Source organism: Octopus sinensis, linkage group LG14 (assembly GCF_006345805.1).
Source record: "Octopus sinensis linkage group LG14, ASM634580v1, whole genome shotgun sequence".
NCBI lineage: Eukaryota > Metazoa > Mollusca > Cephalopoda > Octopoda > Octopodidae > Octopus > Octopus sinensis.
Window position 1 is genome coordinate 38009712 of NC_043010.1, and position 20892 is coordinate 38030603.

The 20892-nt window shown below is 40.9% G+C and overlaps 1 protein-coding gene across 2 annotated transcripts in view; it reads left to right on the forward strand.

Annotated features, from left to right (window-relative positions):
• LOC115219184 (alpha-1,3-mannosyl-glycoprotein 2-beta-N-acetylglucosaminyltransferase-like) overlaps window positions 1-20892 on the forward strand; it is a 238712-nt gene that overhangs the window by 176252 nt on the left and 41568 nt on the right. For both annotated transcript variants that reach the window (XM_029789293.2, XM_036508888.1), the window contains exons 2-3: window positions 497-635; window positions 5985-6102. In XM_029789293.2, the coding sequence (XP_029645153.1) occupies window positions 540-635; window positions 5985-6102 (214 nt within the window). In that variant the 5' untranslated portion in view covers window positions 497-539. The remainder of the gene's footprint in view (window positions 1-496; window positions 636-5984; window positions 6103-20892) is intronic.

Below are 20892 nucleotides of genomic sequence, written 5' to 3' on the forward strand. Positions count from 1 at the left end.
ATGTAGATATGTGTGTGTATGTATGTGTGCATATATGTATATAAATGGATCTATACATATACATATGCTTATGTATATAGATACTCATACATGTTTGTAGACATGTTTATATGCATATATATATATATATATATATATATATATATCTTTACATACACTCATACACAGATACACGTATATTTATGTGTGTGCATGTGATATATGTAACATATATTTACAAACATAATTATACATATATAGAAATATGTTTATATACACACACACACACACACACACACACACACATGTATACACAAAAGTGTGTGTGTGTATACATATTTGCACTTACATGCCGTGCAACTTCCATTTCTCTCATTTTATATCAGTGTTTCTCTTCTTCGTATTAACCTCTCAATTTTTTTTTTTTTTTTTTTTTACCTTTTTCTCATTTCCCACCAGTTTCAACCAATTTTTTATATCTCTCTCTCTCTCTCTCTTTCTTCACCTTTCGTTGCAGAAAAGTCTTTGAGGAGAATGCTGCAGAGATAGGTAACAAGAGGATGCGCCATAAGCACGTGGTGGGCGTGGTCATCACCGTGTTCCTCTCATGGAACCTCCTGACTTACTACGTCCTTGTATCTCGTCAACACGGAAAGGTAAATCTCTTTGCGTTGTTTGCGGTCACATCTTGGCCATGTTGTCAGATGAAAATAGAAAAAAAAAAAATGGTTGGTTGGTAACTGAGTGGTTTGGCTTGTGGATGGATGGATGGATGGATGGACAGACGGACGGACAGCTGACAGATGCGCAAAGATGTGGGTGAGTAAATGGATGGATGGTTGCGTGAGTCTATGGTTGAGCAGATGGATTTTACAGTCGGTTGATAAGGATACTGGCTGGCTGTTGTCAAGACAGAGTGACAGTGATATCTTGATTGTTTGTGACTGACAAACTGGTAGATAGATGGAAACAAATGATTGATTTGATATGTTGATTGATAGATAGGCAAATAGATGGACGGATAGACAAACACACAGACAAGCAGGCAACTTTGATATATGGTCAGGCAGGTGGACAAACAGATAGATGAACATACGCATGCATGCACACACACACACACACACACACACACACAAATTGATGGATAGAAAGAATGATAGACAGCTAGATAGATATATTGATAGTGATAGATAGACATACAGATAGATAGAGAGAATGAAACTGATAGGGACATAAATTAATAGATCAATAGGTGGATAGATAGATTTTCAGAGAGACAAAAAGACAACCAATAATCTATTGTTAGACAGATTGATAGAGAAATAGATAGATAGAGGGAGATAGAGAGATGTTTCATTGACCACACAGGGTTGAACACAGAGGAGACAAAATACAAAGTAGAGCTTTTCTTTTTTGGGAAGAGAAGAAGGAAAAACAGGGTGGAGGTAGAAATTTGATCAAAAGGGATTGTAAAAAAAAAATTTTTTTTAAAGGTTGATCAATAGGGATCGTGTAACACAAATGTCATAGTGTAAAAAGGGGAAACAGATTAGGTTTATCTGTGGAAAGAAAAGCCTACAGAAAAGACCACAGTAACCTCGGGCGATAATGTCATGCAAAAAAAAACCGCATTACAGAGACTCCCTTTTTTTCCTTTTTTGTTTTTTGGTTCATAGGATTAAGCTCAAGGTGGCTTCGTCAATCACACGTGCCATCGTTGCTACATTCACCCATCATTTTTGAAACGTTCGCTAGACAAAACTACCCTCTCTACTTTCACCTTCCTCTTCAAGTGATACTTGAAGAAGTTGATGAGAGATTCACCAGAGAGGAAAGTGTTTGTCTCTAGACCTTTCAGACGCGTCCACCATACACATTCTTTCACCATAGCAACAAGTACAATGAAAATGGCTCTTCCTTCCCGTTTCAAGGAAGGAGGTGCGACAATATTCACAATAGACTTACTTGATAAACTGACTCATTCCACACATGATAGCAGTCGTTTGACATAGGTCCACAGGTCAGAAATGGTTGGACATTGTACGAGTGCATGCAGAATGGTTTCATTGCTCTGACTGCATCTCGGGCAGGTCAGCCCCGTATTTCTGTAGCCATACCTGTAGAGCTTATCCTGAACAAGTAGCACTTCTCAATAGCACTGCCAGGCCAGGGATCTCTGGAAGTTGTCCATTGGTCCCGGCCCGAAAGTTGTCTTGAACAGGCAGGTCAGGTATTCCTCGTCAAGGCCCAGGTTCTCCCCGAGATCGTCAATGTACCTCCCCTCCACTAATCCCCTATAGAATGATTTGGTTATGTTGAAGTCACTCAAGGTCAGCCTGGGACGGCATAGTTGCTTGAGAGTAATGCAACACTCGTGGTGCTATTCGCCCTTCCTCGGCCTCTTTTTGATCCATGACTGCAGTTCAGTCATGGAGACAAGCTGTGGGAAAGTGCACCTCACAAACAGCAACCACATCTGTTCACCGTCTGCGTAGAGCCGGAGATGTCGCAGTCTCAATGCGTGTCTGTGCATCATCAACCATGGCATGCCCAGCCCTCCTTTTAATGGGTGTTGGCAGCAAACGGATCACCTGACCATTGGAACACATCCTTTCCACAAAAAGAGGAAGAGAATGCGTTCTAGTTAGGTGATGGTAGGGTTGGGACAGGGCACAATGGTCAGGTGGTAGTAGATGATGGACGCAATGTATGTGTTAGCCACCTCCACCCGACCTTTTAGGGACAGCTTCCTCTCAGCCCATTGCCGAGTGAGAGTGATCACTCTACTCATTATCTTGTTCCAGTTCTTCTGCGTTTGGAGGTCCAGACCAAACCAGATCCTGAGCAACTCGACTGGACCATCGGTCCAGCGTCCCATGATGGAGGCACTGGTGGACGGCATAGGCTTGCTTTTCCAGGTACCAAGCCGCAAGCCCACTGACTTTTCCCGGTAGATTTTCTCTCCTGATACCGCTTCATAGTCTTTCAGTGTCTTGCTGACCAGCTCGATGTGCTCCTGGCTAGACACTATGACAGTGACGTCGACCGCATATACAGACACGCTCGCCCTGCATCCCAAGATAGATAGAGAAACAGGAAGAGAGAGAGAGAGAGAAAAAAAGATAGATAGAGAAATAGATAGATAGATAGATAGATAGATAGATAGATAGATAGACCAGCTGATAATTGATTACTTAATTAGTGGGCAAGCAATTGATAGATTAATTGGCAGGTAGATAACAGGCAAACCGATGGATAGACGACATGATAGGCTAATAGAAAGACTCCCATCAATTGGATAGATTAATTGCTAGTTTGAGAAACCAATAGATGGATTGACAGATACATTGACAAAGTGTTAGGCAGGCAAATAGCTAACATGACATAGCAATAGACAGACTGACAGAGAAACTAACAGAACGAGGGATCTACAGATAGATTTATTGGCTTACAGTCAAACTAAGACACATGCATACCGATTGATAAACTAACATATTCCTGTTTTACTTTTCTTGAAAAGAACTGCTATTAATTCTTTGAAATTTCTTTCCCTGTTTTTTTTTTAAACAGTATGCAAATTTTAATTTTTGTGTAAATTTTATTTTCTGCTTTGATTCTTTGATTCATTCGCTTGCGTTTAACTATAGGTTCTTCATGCAGAAGGTGTTTCTTTTATTGTCTTTTACTTGTTTTAGTCATTAGACTGTGGCCATGCTGGGGCACCGCCTAGGAGAGACTTTAGTTTAGATTTCTTTTAAGCCTACAACTTATTCTATCAGTCACTTTTGCCCAACTGCTAAGTTGCAGGGATGTAAACAAATGATGATGATGATGATGATTAGTAGTAGTAGTAGTAGTAGTAGTTGTAGTAGTTAAATGTTAATGGGTTAAGTGTTTTGTTTCAATATTTCTCTTGAAATACAGTACCATACCTTTGTTTTGATTACTTTTGAAAATAATGAAGAGTTTACTAAAATAACTTTCGCATTATTAATTTGGTGTTTGAAGATGGCAAGCTGGCAGAATCGTTATCACGCCGGGAAAAATCCTTTGCGGTATTTCATCTGCCGCTATGTTCTGAGTTCAAATTCCACCGAGGTCAACTTTGCCTTTCATCCTTTTGGGGTTGATTAAATAAGTACCAGTTACGCACTGGGGTCGCTATAATCGACTTAATCCATTTGTCTGTCCTTGTTTGTCCCTTCTGTGTTTAGCCCCTTGTAGGTAGTAAAGAAATAGGTATTTCGTCTGCTGCTCCGTTCTGTGTTCAAATTCCACTGAGGTCAACTTTGCCTTTCATCCTTTGAGGGTTGATGAAATAGGTACCAGTTACACATTGGATTTGATGTAATTGACTAGCCCCCTTCCCCCAAAACAATTTTCAAGGCCTTGTGGCTGGAGTATAAATAATTATTTTGCATTACTCCAGTTCACTTTCCTGTAGAAACGGGTTGCAATATCACTAGTGCTAAGCTATATTGGCCTTTGCCTTACCCCTGGATAACATCAGTGGCATGGAGAAGGGAAGCTGGTATACATGGGCAACTGCTGGTCTTCCACAAAACAACCTTGCACGGATTTGTGCCTTGGAGAGGAACTTTCTAGGTGCAATCCCATGGTAATTCTTGACCAAAGGGAACCTTTACCCATTATGTATGTATGTGTGTGTGTGTGTGTGTGTGTATATATATATATATATATATATATATATATACATATATATATATATATATATAATCAATAGGATATATAGTTAATCATCCCTGCCAGTTAACATTATGAAATCAGTGATGTTCATGTGGGTGGTGGGGAGATGGGGCGGGACAATTAATCATATTCTCTTGATGTAAAACCAAAATGTTCTCTCTCCGATTATAATCCAGGATGGACTTAAAGATTGTTAAAGATAAGGCTAAGCCTTATCTTTAACAATCTCTAAGTCTATCCAGGATTATATTTCGCTTCCTTTACAATTACCACCATGGAGCTGCCGTTGTGATACATGCTTCAGGAGAAATAAAAAATAATTTTTAAAAATGGAATTTTGTTTTTAGAAGCAATACCCTGTCCCAGCTTCCTTTCTGCTGTGATATTGAATCTTTATAAGGCATTGTTGTTGTAGTTGTTGTTATTGTTATTTAGTTGTCTTTATTTTATTGTGTACATTTGTTGCATTGCGGAGCACATTTTTGGTTTCGTGTTTTCTGTTGTACTGATTGTACTTGATATAACGTGTGTGTGCAGTGTTTAGTTATGCTATTTTCTGTGTGTCATTGTCGTCATAATCTCCGTTTCAACATCACTTTTCCCATGCTTGGCATGGATTATACAAAGTTTGTTGATGCAGATTTTCTATGGCTGGATGCCCTTTCTGTTGCCGACCCTTGCCTATGGAAATCGAAGGATGTTGCCTGTATGATGGTTACACTCATTTATGACTATTACACAGTGTCAGTGCAAGGTGACAGTAACACATGCATGCATACGCACTCATTCACTCACTCCCTCGCTCGCTCACTCACTCCCTCGCTCGCTCACTCGCTCGCTCGCTCACTCACTCCCTCACTCACTCGCTCACTCAATCCCCCACTCACTCCCTCACTCACTCACTTGCTCATTCACTCTCCCACTCGCTCACTCACTTCCAAGCTCACTCACTCACTCTCCCACTCGCTCACTCTCCCACTCGCTCACTCACTCACTCCCAAGCTCACTCACTCGCTCACTCTCCCACTCGCTCACTCACTCACTCCCAAGCTCACTCACTCGCTCGCCCACTCACTTGCTCATTCACTCTCCCACTCTCTCCCTCACTCGCTCACTCACTTGGCATCAGATGGACCCAGGCTATAACAACAGAACTGAACCTAAAGGTGTTCTTTAATAAAAGGAATTTCATATTTTCTTTGTCCTTTCTTTAAACTTAAGGTAACATCACCATCATTGCTGTTGAGTCCATTTGATGTTGATTTCTGATCTCCCTTGTCTTCTCTTTCCATTCCAAGATGGATTCACCAGAGACCATACGAGACCGGTTGAAAAAGATAGAGGAAGACATCCACCAACAAATGAACGAGAACGAAAAATTACTAAGGCAACTCCAAAGATACAGAAAAACATCTGGTAAGGAATGGCTTGACCTGTTGGTTTCTCATTTTTGTCACTTTGTTGTTTGTTTATTTGGAGAGAGAGAGAGAGAGGTGAGGGCAAGGACTGAATGAAAGAGAGGATGGGGAGAGATAGATAGAGAACAAGAAGTTGCTGAACACCAAACTCTTTAAGATGTCTGGAATCTGCTAAGAACAAGCTTAACAGTTTTGTTTCTTAATCTTGTCATTTTTTTCTTTGTGTGTGTGTGTGTACCTTCGAAACGCGGAGTAGATGAAACAGAGGCGACTGAAGAAGGGGGATTTTCCGTGTGTTGTATGTCCTGTACTCTGTTTTTTCGTTGTTTTCCTTGGTTTTGTGTTTGTTTTCATTTCTCATTGTGTTCGACGTTTTTTTTTTTGGTGTCCTGTACCCATATATGCATGTAGATATACGTACGTACATATATGTATGTATATATGCATATGTTTTATTTATTAATTTGTTAATATATGACGGAATGCACACATCCATTTCTAAGTAAGTTTTTTCTTTATATATATATATATATATGTATGCATGTATAGTTCAGTGATTAGAGTGTCACGCTCACAATCATGAGGCAATGAGTTCAGTTCCTAGACTGGGCTGTGTGTTGTGTTCTTGAGCAATACACTTTATTTCACGTTGCTCCAGTTCACTCAGCTGTAAAAATGGTTTGCAATGTCACTGGTGCCAAGTTGTATCAGCCCCTTTGCCTTTCCCTTGGATAGCATCGGTGGCATAGAAAGGGAAGGCTGGTATGCATGGGTGACTGCTGGTCTTCCATAAACAACTTGCCTGGATTCGTACCTTGGGGGGTAACTTTCTAATTGCAATCCCACGGTCATTCTTAACCAAAAGGGGTCCATAATCTACACACACACACCTGTTATATATGTCCTACATCCTGCAACCTACATGTTGAAGCACCTAGATTCTAATGAATCTTGTAACTAATGTAATATATATATTGTCTGTTACTTTGATGTGGAGAATTGGACTTTGCCTGTGGCCTTTGCTGACCATTTAATACTGGTGAGATCAATGTACTTAACAGTCATCATTATCATCATCATTATTTGATGTCTGGCTTCCATGCTGGTAAGGGTTGGATGGCACTACAGGATCCAATGAGTGGGAGAAAAGCATCGTAATCTAATGTCTCTTTTGGCATTATTTCTGCAGCTGAATATCCTTCCTAATGCCAACCACTTCAAAGAATTGCATCAACTCAAGGGAAGTGATAAAATAACTCACAAGACAATGATGATGATGATGATCCCATAAGTTTAAAGAAGCTGACAGCTGCAGGTAAAACCATGGGCACAGCTGGTATTCCACAGAGATGATGTTTTGTGGTAGGACTATGATATTGGTTCATTTGAAGCATGGTGTTGGTGATGAGGCATTATTGACGATGGTTGAAGTGATGAGAAGAGGAATGACAGGTGACTGCAAAGTACCTGAGCAGAAGTGGTATTCAACCAATTTGTTCTATGGAGCAAAGACCACTGCAGTAGCAGTACAAAAGGCAGGGAGAGGACATAGCACATCTGTTCATAAGAGGCTGAGGCATGTTGGCGAGTGATTTCGTGCCAATCAGCTTGGGTGGCTTTTATTTTTTAGATCCCCTCCGATGGGTCTTTGGAGTAATGTTACTCAATAGGGTGCATAGCTCAGAGATAAGGGAGCCACTACTTCTCCGAATTGGGAGATCACAGCTCTGATACTATGGATATCTGATCACAGCTTTAATACTGTTGATGTCACCAGGAAAGAATCACTAGATAGGTTTTAAGGACAAAAACCAAGCAGCAGGAAACCGAAGGGTAAGCCACAAGCAAGATGATCAAATAACATCCATGAGCTCAGTTAGTCTCACTTATGGGATCCAACTGGATCAGTTAGAGGCAGTTGCTTCTAACAGGGCCTGATGGAAAGCATGTTTGAAGACTCTACCCCTACAACCCTTACAGGATTAAATAAGTGAAGAAGATGAGATGAGACGGATGTAGTCTAACATGCTGGCGTGAAGCAGCATTACCATCCAAGACGTTGGAACACCACTACATTGTCGGATCTACCTGTGACCTGTAGAATGTAAATAGTTGCTAGGGGTGGGTGGTGGGCGGTGAAAGGATTTTTTTTTTCTTTTACGCTTCAGCAGCTGGCTATTGTTCAGCATACCGCTGGCTTCATTTTTCATCCTCTTGACAGTGTGGGTTGATGAAATAAAATACCAGTCAGACACTAGGGGTCGATGTAATCAACTTGCATCCCCCACTTCCCTTTAATGGCCTTGTGCCAAAATTAGAAAGAATTATTATTGTTATTGTTAACATCATCATTGTCATTCTCATCTTTGTGAGTATTCAGTATAGATTTTCATCTTTGTGGCTTTGTTGGAGTGAAATCAATGAAATTAGTTGTGGCTCATTATTTAATCAAGATAACGAGGTTTTAGTTTGTGCTGGCTAGCATTTGTTGTTGCTTGTTATATTTGTGCATGATATATTAGTTACTGTTGTCAGGGATGCTTACTCTTGTTATTACAGAATTACGGTAATTCATTCTTACGACTGTGCAAACATACCCCTAACTGCATACACATACACACACGTGCACACACATACATGCAAAATACATTCACATACATTTTATATATACATATAGTTGTGTGTGTATTTTTATACATATGCATGTTTATTTACACACACACATACATACACAAGATATGCATACATTCATAGTAACACAATACATTCAGATACCATATATAATGTAGGTGTATATATATATATATGCACACACCATTCGTGTATGATCATTACCAGTGTCGCATTACTGGCACTTGTGCTGGTGGCACATGAAAAAATTCCTTCGAGCGAGATCGTTGCCAGTGCAGGTAGCACGTAAAAAACACCAGTTGAGCATGGCTGTTGCCAATACTGCCTGACTGGCCCTTGTGCCAGTGGCACCCACTACACTCTCGGAGTGGTTGGCGTTAGGAAGGGCATCCAGCTGTAGAAACTCTGCCAGATCAGATTGGAGCCTGGTGCAGCCATCTGGTTTGCTAGTACTCAGTCAAATTGTCCAACCCATGCTAGCATGGAAAGCGGACGTTAAACGATGATGATGATGACACACACACATGCACACGTCTTTTTTTTTACGCATGTACAAATATATCATTATTATATGAAACTCCACTCCATGACCTCTCCAAAGTGATATGATTTTATATATACATGAATGTATAGTGAATACCTTCACACACACACATGACAGGCTTCTTTCAGTTTCCGTTTACCAGATCCACTTACAAGTTCTTGGTTCTATAGTAAAAGAGCCTTGCCCAAGGTGGGACTGAACCTAAGAGTCACGTATTTTGGAAGCCAACTTCTTAGCCACACAGCCATATCTACACCGACCTATTCATTCAATCACTCTCACTCCTCACTCATTGGCTGATCCACTCACTCATTCACCCATTGACTAATCCACTTGCTCATTCTTTCATTTACTCAATCACTCATTCCTTCACCCACTCTGTGTACCAATTGGAATGGTGAAAGTGGTTCTTAAAGTCAATATAATTTTAGTCCGATAGCCAAGCTGATGGGAGATTTCTGTTCCTCCTTTGCTTATATATTCAAATAGACAAGCATCAAAATATATTTCTTTACTACCCACAAGGGGCTAAACACAGAGGGGGGTGTCAAACAAGGACAGACAAATGGATTAAGTCGATTACATCGACCCCAGTAGGTAACTGGTACTTTAATTTATTGATCCCGAAAGGATGAAAGGCAAAGTCGACCTCGGCGGAATTTGAACCCAGAACGTAACGGCAGACGAAATACGGCTACGCATTTCGCCCGGCGTGCTAACGTCTCTGCCAGCTCGCCGACAGGCATCAAAATACTCTTATAACCTAGCATCAAAACCCTCCTGTTATTTATCTAGCATTAGAATACTCCTGTCATTTTTTAAACATTAGAATACTCCTGTACTCCCATCATGTTTTTGTCAAGTAAAAACATGAACTCAGTGAAATTAGATATGCAAGCTTATATGAAATGTCTTTGATGCATTATCTAACTTTATTCTTTATTTTCTGGTGTGGAATGGCAAGGAGGAGGAGGGGGAGGAAGAAACAGAAAGCAGGCTTTGGAGTGTTAATGTAGCACATTCTGTGAGAATCTGATACTTGTCATGCTGGAAACTGTCCGCATGCTTCGATATTTATCAATCATATTAAAATATTATTTATCAGTATTTTGTTTTGAAGGCTTTGGGTTTTTTTTTTCTTTTCTTTCTTTTTCTTTGACAGATGTCGCTTCCAAAATTTGACAATTTTTCATTTTTTTTTTTTTTTGCTGTTTTGTTTTATTTTCTACTTCAAACACGATATAACGAAAATTTTAAAACACAAAACACAACACCACCAGTGTTATGTAGCTCCCTCTTTCCACCAAAACATTAGCTATGGCTGGTTCTTCATTATTGTTGTCATAAAATTTACCATTCATCTAGTGTATGATGTCTATTTTAGCATTAGTGTTTCAGCAGCGGCTGCCGCCGTTCCATTTCTTTGGATTTTAGATTTCTGCTGTGTGCTGTTGGAAATTCTAACCTAATCTTTTATGATGCTACTTCACATAATTGATTCATTGCTGTGGCTCTCCTCATGTTCCAGAATGTCTCAGGAGGAAGGAGGTCTTTTTTTTTTTGTTCATTTATTTATTTGTTTATTTTATTTCTTTGAGTTTTTTTGTTTTGTGTGTGTGTGTGTTTTTTTTTTTTTTTGGCAAGCCAATGGTTGTTAAAATAAACAACTTTTTAAACTGTCCTGTGATAATTTTTGTGATGCAGAGTTGTTAAATGTTTGATTATTTCTGTATCTAGATGAAAGTTTGTTGTCATCACTGTCACCATCATCGCTTCTTTTTCATCATCATCTTCATCATCAATCATCATCATCATCATCACCATTATCAGCCTGTTTTTTACGTCATTTTTTTTTTACCTATGGGCCTCTTTCATTCCTATTTTACTCAGGTGGACCCTCCTAGCCATCCAATGTTTAAAAAATCCTATCCTATTTTTATAATTAAGTATTATAAGGAATTGTGTAAAAGAAAATTGTTTAAATATTTTGTGTATTATAGAAATATAACCAGTTTATTGCAGATAAATCTGAACATCAAAACTTTGTATGAATCGCAAAGTATCATGTTGACCCTATGCAAGAACCACTGGTCTACTCTACTGGAGCTTCTCTACAGCCCTAAAGTAGTGATATTTGGTCACAGGCCTTTGTTTAATGTCTGTTTTCCATGCTGGCATGGATTGGACAGTTTGACTGGGACTGGCAAACCAGAAGGCTGTACCAGACTCCAATCTGATCTGACAGTTTCTACAGCTGGATGCCCTTCCTAATGCCAACCACTCCAAGAGTGTAATGGGTGCTTTTTACATGCCACTGGTATGGAGGCCAGTCAGGCGGTACTGGCATTGACCATGCTTGAATGGTGCTTTTTACATGCCACCAACACTGGAGCCAGTCAGGCGGAAGTGGCAATGACCACACTCGAATGCTGCTTTTTACATGCCACCAGCATGGGAGCCAGTCATGTAGCACTGACATCGACCATGCTTGAATGGTGCTTTTTACGTGCCAGTCAGGCGGCACTGGCGAAAATCATGCTTGAATGCTGCTTTTTACATGGCACTGGCACAGGAGTCAATCAGGTGGAACTGGCATCGACCACACTCGAATACTGCCTTTTACATGCCACCGGCATAAGAGCCAGTCATGTGGCACTGGCATCGACCACGCTCAAATGAAGCTTTTTATGTGCCACCGGCACGGGTGCCAGTCAGATAGCACTGGCAATGACCATGCAGGAATGCTGCATTTTATGTGTCACCGGCATAGGAGCCAGTCATGTGGCACTGGCATTGCCCACACTCAAATGGTGCTTTTTACGTGCCACTGGCACAGGAGCCAATCAGGTGGCACTGGTATTGGCCACAACTGACTTCTCTTGACTCAAGAATATAGTCACTTTACTGGAGTGATGCTCTTTTCTGTTTTCACTTCGCCTGTGGTGGATTCCTGAAGCAGTTCTCTGTTTTTTTTTTTTTTTTATTTTATTTTTCACCATACTTCACACACTTACCACTCCTACCATAGCGCTTGGACTATTCTTGTGTCCATATTCTACGTAACCATACTTCATTTGGAGAACATTCCCAACCTTGTTGTCTGTGATATTATTGTCAGTTGGATGGAGTACACTGTATCAATTAATTTACTAAATCTAGATTTCTTGTAATAATGTCTAATTAGATCTCTTTCTCCCCCCTCCTTCTCTCTCTCACTTTACCTGCAGGTCCCTGAGAATTACACCATTTATATTTTTACCATAGTCCCTAGGACACACCCCATTTTCTTGTAATTTGGGTTCCGTATCGCCACGTATATTTTCCAATAAAAGTAGGTAGGAACACCTTCATTTGGGAATGTAAGGTGAGTCAGCTATACCAACTCCAGTATTTAACTGGTACTGTATATTACTAACCCAGATAATAGATTATATATGTATTGTTCAAACTTGCAGAAAACAAAAGACGAAATTAGGTGAAGGAACAACAAGCAGGTGTGTGTGTGTGTGTGTATTGTTTGGTTTATAATATATCATTATTATTATTATTATTATTATTTATTCTTTTGTGTCATGAGACTGCAGCCTTAATGGAGTGCTGCCTTGAAGGGTTTTAGTCAAACAAATCATCCCCAGAACTTTTTTTTTTTAAAGCCTAGTACTTATTCTATCACACTGTTTTGGTGAGCCGCTAAGTTACAGGTATGTAAACACACCAATGAATGATGATGAAGGGACAAAAAATACACATACACACACACACACACATATATATATACATACAATGGGCTTCTTTCATTTTCTGTCTACCAAATCCACTCAAGGCTTTGGTCAACCCAAGGCTATAGTAAAAGACACTTGCCCGAGATGCCATGCAGTGGGACTGAACCCAGAACCATGTAGTTAGGAAGCCAGGTTTCTTAGCACACAGCCACACTGTATTTGTTTCAAAGCAGAAAAAAATCCAGCAAGGCAAAATCATCATCATCATCACATTAAATGTCCTTCCTGCACACTGGCATGGCTTGGATAGTTGTACGAGGTCCAATGAGTAATTTTATTATTATCATTATTATTATTATTATTATTATTATTATCATCATTATTATTATTATGATTATTATTATTATCATTATTAGTATTATTAAGGGGGTGAGCTTGCAGAATTGTTAGCATACCAGGCGAGATGCTTAGTGATATTTCAGCCATCTTTACGTTCTGAGTTCAAATTCTGCTACGGTCAACTTTGTCTGTCACCCTTTTGGGGTCAATGAAATAAGTAGCTTTTGAGCACTGGGGTAGATGTAATCAACTATCCCTCTCCCCACAAATTCAGGCTTTGTGCCTATATTAAAAAGGATTATTATTGTTATCATCATCATTATTATTGTTGCAAAGGTGAAGGAATTATTTTCAGTCATGTTTGTTTGTCCATGGACAAGATATCTCAAGAACCACTGGATAGATTCAGATGATACTTTCAGGGATGTTTGGTCTTGTGACTGGCATGAACTGATTAGATTTTGGGATCAATCTGGTACCAGGCAAGGATTCTGGATTATTTTCCATTTTTTACACTTAATTTTTGAGAGCGGTTGGGTTCATTTTTAGTATTCTCGTTTATGAGAGCAGTCGAGTTTATTTCAATTATTCTCAATTTAAAAATCATCTCCAGCTAATCATTGAGAGGAGGTTGGTGTCACCTCGGTGGAGGTTTGCACTCTCTGAGTGCTCTTGTTGTTACTAAGACGATGGGCTGACAGAATCATTGGTGTGTTGAACAAAATGCTCAGTAGCATTTCTTCCAACTCTTTATATTTCTGAGTTCGAATCCTGCTGAGGTCAAAAAATAAAAAAATAAGGCAGCAGTCAAGAACCAGCATCAGTTGTAATCAACTGATCCCCTATCCCCCACTAAAGTTGCTGGTTTTGTACCAAAATTTGAAAACAATCATCATCATCATCGTTATTATTATTTTCTGTAAACAATGTGTGGTTGAGTAATTTCTTGCCGTCATCAATGCTGCACATCAGAGTTCAGAATTATTAAGAGCAAAAACAAAACAACTGCGACTTGAAATTCCATCCATCTTACCTACCTACCTACCTGACCAACCAACCGACTGACCGACCAGCCGATCAACCAATGAAAATTGATTTTTGCTTTCTTTTTTCTTCTTCTTCTTCATCTTCCTCTTTTCCTCCCCCCCATTCTTCTTATCCTCCTCCCACTTCTCCCCTATCGTTCACCTCCCCCCCACCTCCAACAGTTATCCCCCATCCTCCCGCTCGACCACCACCACAACCCTCTTTTCGAAAATTGCCAATTAAGTGATTTGTTAAGGATAACTTCCTTTCATGTCTGTAAAGCTGAAAGTATGGCGACTATAGTAACGCCATACAACCACCACCGCCACCACCACCACCATCGCCACCACCTTCCATTCACGCCCCTACCCAATCTCCTCCACCCCCACCTTCACGTTCCGGCTAACACCTCCACTGGTCTCCGACAACACCGCTACCATCCGTGACGTGCAACAACCACTACACTGTGAATGATACTGTAATGTTACCATCTCAGTCTCTCTATTGTGCTCGCCCCCTCCCCACCCACACACCTCTCTTCGGCACTCCCCTCCCCCTCCCCCTGCCATCATCATTACTACTGCAATCACCACTACCTTCATCCTAATCATCACCACCGCCATCACCTGCACAATCACCACTACCACCAACACCATTGCCACCTTACCACCACTACCACCACCTTCACCATCATGATCACCACCACTACTACCACCACCATTACCACTGCTATCACTATCACCACTATCACCACCATCACTATCAAATATGAACACCACTACCACTGTCACCAATACCGATGTTGTCACCACCAACACCACACCAACATTGGTACAATAACACCACTACCACCGCCACTACCACTAACAGTATGTTCTGATACTACTGTCATCACTGCTATGCCTGTACTACAATCGCCATCATCGTTGTCACCACTCTGATACAACTGCCAACACTATGCCAACAACACTACAATATTGTCTCTACCATCACCACTATTAATGCAAACTTAACACCATCACTGTGTGGTGTGTTACATGTACTACCACCATCGCCACTACACTACACTCACCAGTGTCACCACTAACACCACCATGATACATTCGCCAACACCACATTCTCCAGCACACTACTATTACTGCTACTACTACTACTACCACCACCACCACCACTACTTCTACAAGTACTACTACTACTGTTGTCACTGCCACCACCACCACTACTGCTATTACTACTACTACTACCACCACTTCTGCTGCTACTACTACTAGTTTATGTATTTACTACATGTACTACCACTGTGCTGTGCTTGTGAACACCACACCACTACCACCAGTACCACCACCACCACACTGTCATTAGTGTAATGTCATCACTACCATTGTCATCAATCCAATAGCATCATTGCTGTCGGTGGAGCACAGACCATCATGAGCCAGCAAAATAGCCTTTATGTGGTGGTTCTGTTTCCTGGAAATAGCAGCCAAATCTCCATAAAAAAAAATCACATCTTACTGTCTTTAAAAATGAGGGTCGGGGGATGTTGGATAATCTGATCCTGCATTTGCTGTTCATAGGGGAAAAGGTGGGATCATCACAGCTGGAATGCTTTTGATCAGAGGTCTGTTCCGATGTGGCTGACCTGGGTTAAACAGCATCAATAATCACAGAAACCACCATCGCCTCTATCACCCTCATCACCACCATTGGTTTAATACCAACTGTGTCATCTTAGATTCCCTGTTCTTGCTCTTATGACCACCTTTCGGCCCACCTCCACTAACTTACCTGTTACAGTCAATGAGAGAGCTCTTACATGGTTGCTCAGTCTGCAAGATATGGCAGCCAAATGTTCCTAGAATCACATGCTACTGTTTAAAAAGGGGAGTCGCTTTTGACAATAGGGAGCATGGTTGCAACTGGAACAGCTTTGATCATAGGCCTGCCCAACCGTGTCTGACCTGGAACTAAATGACAACAACACAGCAATATGGTGAGTTGATGAGAAGCCTGCACATGGTCACTTGATCCATTAGAAGTAGCAGCCAAATATTTCTATCACACTTCTGCAGAATAGCTCAGAAATAGCATGCTGCAGATTTTTAAAAATATAACTTAAGGCTTTTTTAAAAAATCAATACTAATGTGTGAGCATCTTGAAAAATGTGTTGTCCATAATTTTGTTGCACAAAAATTACTATTAATAAAACGAGGTAAGTAATAGATTTTTGTATTTTTGGACAATCTAGACTGCCTCAAAAGAAGGGCCACACAACTGATTAGTACAGATGTGCTGCTCCAACTTCTGTCCTATGCATAAGTATGCTGTCTCTTCTCTCTGCTCTTTTTTCTTCTTTTTTGTAGTGTTACTATCTCTAGAGAAGGGCCAACCAATTGACTAGCATAAAGTCACTCACACTCATACTCCAGCCTCTGGCCCTACATAGGTGTGCTAGCTTTTCTCTGCTTTTTTTGTATTTGTAGTGCTAATATATCTAAAGAAAGGCGAACCAACTCATTAATATAGGTGTGCTCTCTCTCCTTTTTGTAGTGCTACCATAATGGTTTCTACACCTTGAATCTGTCTGTACTCATGCTGGCCCTCTTATCTCTCCTCCCTTCAACTCTTTTTAATTTGACACCTGCTGGCAAAATATGAACAGGGAAGGAGTTGCCAAGGTACCTAGGAAAGTCCCTCAGGAATTTCTTTCCTACCTGTGCTTTATTTGTGACAGGCGTTGTCTTGCAAAGGTTTAAGAGGAACATTGATAATGTCAATCTTACAAGACTAGGAAATCCTGTGAAGGCCAGAGGGCATTGTCCCTTCCTTCAGACCCAGCAAGTAAAAAAGACTTTGAAACAGGTTTATATACTTATAAGTGCACCTGTAATTTATTTCATTTGATCTCTACTGTCTCCACGAAATCAAAAAAGCAGACCATATTGGAAAATGTTGTTTTGGATACAATATGGCTGAATAGAAGAAGGCTTGGGCTCAGCTGGAATATCTGTGATCAAAGTGCTTAGATTTCAACAGTATAGATGAACATCACAGCTGGATCCATAACTGCCGCCACCACCACCACCACCACCAGTGGCTCTACAACATGATCTCTTAATTTTGCCAGAAATAGCAACCAGGTGCAGGTATGGCTGTGTGGTTAAGACATGATGGCATTGGTGGTGGTGTTGGTGGCGACACAGCTGCTGCTTACTTCTGCATGATGTTGGGTTGAATGGATTGATACATAAGTATTTATCTGTTGAACATGCAACACATGCAGGTGATGGTGGTGGAGGCGGCGGAAGCAACAGCAGCAGCAGTGGTGGTGGTGGTGGTGATGTTGTTGTTGTTTTTTAGACTCAAGTCAGCCCTGGTAAAGCAGACAAATAATTGAAAGCATTCTAGCTGTCTTTCACATAGTGTCGTTTTATATCCTGTCTTCCTTGACATTGTGTACCTAGGACTACATCATCTATCGTGTCCCTTCTTTGCTGACTTTGTTGTTTAGATGTAGGTCAGCTCCAATCAAACAGATCAGCAGAGCCGTAATCAATAGCAATCCAGCTGTGACGATCATGTCTTCTTTTACTGACCGAGTGTATCTTGGACTACATCATCTATCGTGCCCCTTCTTTGCTGATTTCGTTGTTTAGTTGTAGATCAGCTCTAATCAGATAAACCTGTAGAGCCATGATCAAAAACAATCCAGCTGTGACTATCATGTCCTTATTAGGCATAGTGTATCTCAGAATACTTTTTGTTGTTGTTGTTGTTATCAGCTTCCAATGAACAAACACGGAATCAAAAGCAATCCAGCCATGGCCTTTTCATCATATTTTGTTTATCAGGCATAGGCGTAGGAGTGGCTGTGTGGTAAGTAGCTTGCTTACCAACCACATGGTTCCGGGTTCAGTCCCACTGCGTGGCACCTTGGGCAAGTGCCTTCTACTATAGCCTCTGGCCGACCAAAGCCTTGTGAGTGGATTTGGTAGACGGAAACTGAAAGAAGCCCGTCGTATATATGTATATATATATATGTGTATGTTTGTGTGTTGTGTTTGTCCCCACCACCCACCAACATCGCTTGACAACCGATGCTGGTGTATTTACGTCTCCGTAACTTAGCGGTTCGGCAAAAGAGACTGATAGAATAAGTACTAGGCTTACAAAGAATAAGTCATGGGGTCGATTTCCTCGACTAAAGGCGGTGCTCCAGCATGGCCACAGTCAAATGACTGAAACAAGTAAAATGAGTGTGAGTATATCTAGGATTTCATTATCAGTGTGTCCTACCATTCTTTTTTAAGTCAGCAGCACATGATTTGTGTAAGATTTGGCTACTATTTTTAGCAGGTTGAGTGACCTCATAGAAACTTCTTCGTTGTTGTTGCTCGGTTCTAGGTCAGCTCTGATTCAGCAGATTTAGGATCAAAGACGTTCTAGCCATGACCACTCCATCTAATGTTCAGTGTTGTGTGTAAAGCTGTTTTAAACAATCTGTCCTTCCTAGTTTGTAAAATAGTTGGGAGTGATGTTAATGACATATCACTGCTATTTCTAGTAAGTCGGGTGACCATTTAGAAATATTCTCACTTGTTGGCGATGCTTACGCAGTTGCTATGGTAACAATTAATACAATAGTGACAATTTGATAATGATGGTAATAGTGTTAGTGGGGCCAGTGGTGGTGATAGTACTGGTAGTGGTGGCAATATTAGTGGTGATTGTGGTGGTGGCAGTGGTAATGGCGATTGCGCTGTGGTAGCAGTGGTGGTGTTGGTGGTGGTATTCCACAACAACATGAACAAGAGCACAAAGAGAAACAATAGCCTTAAGTACAAGAACATCAACAACAACCACCACCACCACCACCACCATCATCACCATCATCATTGCAGTAATCTGTTGCCTTAATTCTAACATAAAGATTGAAATAAAAGGAAGCCTGGTGGAATGGTATGGGTTGATGGGAGCTGCCGGGGTGGGTGGGGGTGGGACAAAGCTGGGCAGCTGGGGGAGGGGTGTTGATGAAGGAAAGTTGGTGAGGTGGAGTGGGGGTGGGGTGAGGGAAGAGGCTGTGTAGTGGCGATGGCGGCGGCGGTGGTGGTGGTGTAGGTGGTGGGGAGGTAGGTGACCACAAAACAGATAATACTTACAACCAATTGTGTTCTTTGAAGTTTTGGAGTATCTCAGATCTTCCTTAAAATTGATTCTTGGATGGTGAATGGCTGTTGTTGTTGTTAATGTTTGGCGCAATGGTGATTGTTGTGGTGCTAATGCCGGGCAGGCGTGGTGGTGGTGGTGGTGGTGGTGGTGGTGGTGTTAATGTTGGTGTAATGGTGATCATTGCGGTGGAGGTGGTGGTGGAGATGGTGATGATGGCGGCGGTGGTGGTGGTGTTAATGTTAGTGTATGGTGGTTGTTGTGGTGGGGGGGGATGTAATGGTGATCATTGCGGTGAAGATGGTGGTGTTACTGTTGGTCTATAATTTTTGTTGTGGTGGTGGTGGTGTTAATATCCATGTAATAGTGATTATCGTGGTGGTGGATATGTGCATAGTTGTGGCAGTGCCAACGGGGTAGTATTGTAGTGGTGAAGTTGGTGTAATAATGGTGTTGGTGGTGGTAGTGGTGTTCGTAATATTGTGTAGTTAAGAAAGAAATGTTGCAGTATGGTTGGTATAATGGTAGTTGGTGGTGTAATAGTGGCAGTGATGATGGTGGTGGTGGTGGTGGTGGTGGTGGTAGTAGTAGTAGTAATGTCAGTGTAATGGTGGTAGTTGAAGTGTTAATATGGGTGGTGGTAGTTGCAGTGTTAGTTGTGGTGTTGGTGTTGGAGGTAGTTGTAGTGCTTAGTGATGGTGGTGGAGATGGTAGTGCTGGTGGTGATGTTGGTGGTAGTGGTAGAGGTGGTAGTTATAGTGTTGATGAATAAACTGTTGTAAGGATTGTAGCTTTGGTGCTTGGCATTTGGCACTGGTGGTAGTAGTGTGAGATATATATATGTGTGTGGGTATACATACACACACATACATAAAACTACATACATTAGATATATAAATATATGTATGTAATTATAATTAAGGACACCACAATATATATATACACACATACACACACACACACACAACACACACACATACATATTTCTATATATATACATATATATATATATATTAACTATTATCTGTGCGGGGTGGCGTCATTTGAAGGCTAAAAAAATGCGAAGCGCATTGTGACCAGCGATGTGTAACAACATCTGATAGCCTGGTCGGTCACGGTGATATATACTATATATATATATATATATATATATACTATTAGCCTGCTCGCTTAGCCAGCGGGGTGGCGTCATTTGAAGGCTAAAAAAATGCGAAGCGCATTGTGACCAGCGATGTGTAACAACATCTGATAGCCTGGTTGGTCACGGTGATATATACTATATATATATATATATATAATATATACTCTTATACATAGCAAATACAAAAAGTTCCTGGCTTTGGTTAAAAGAAAATACAG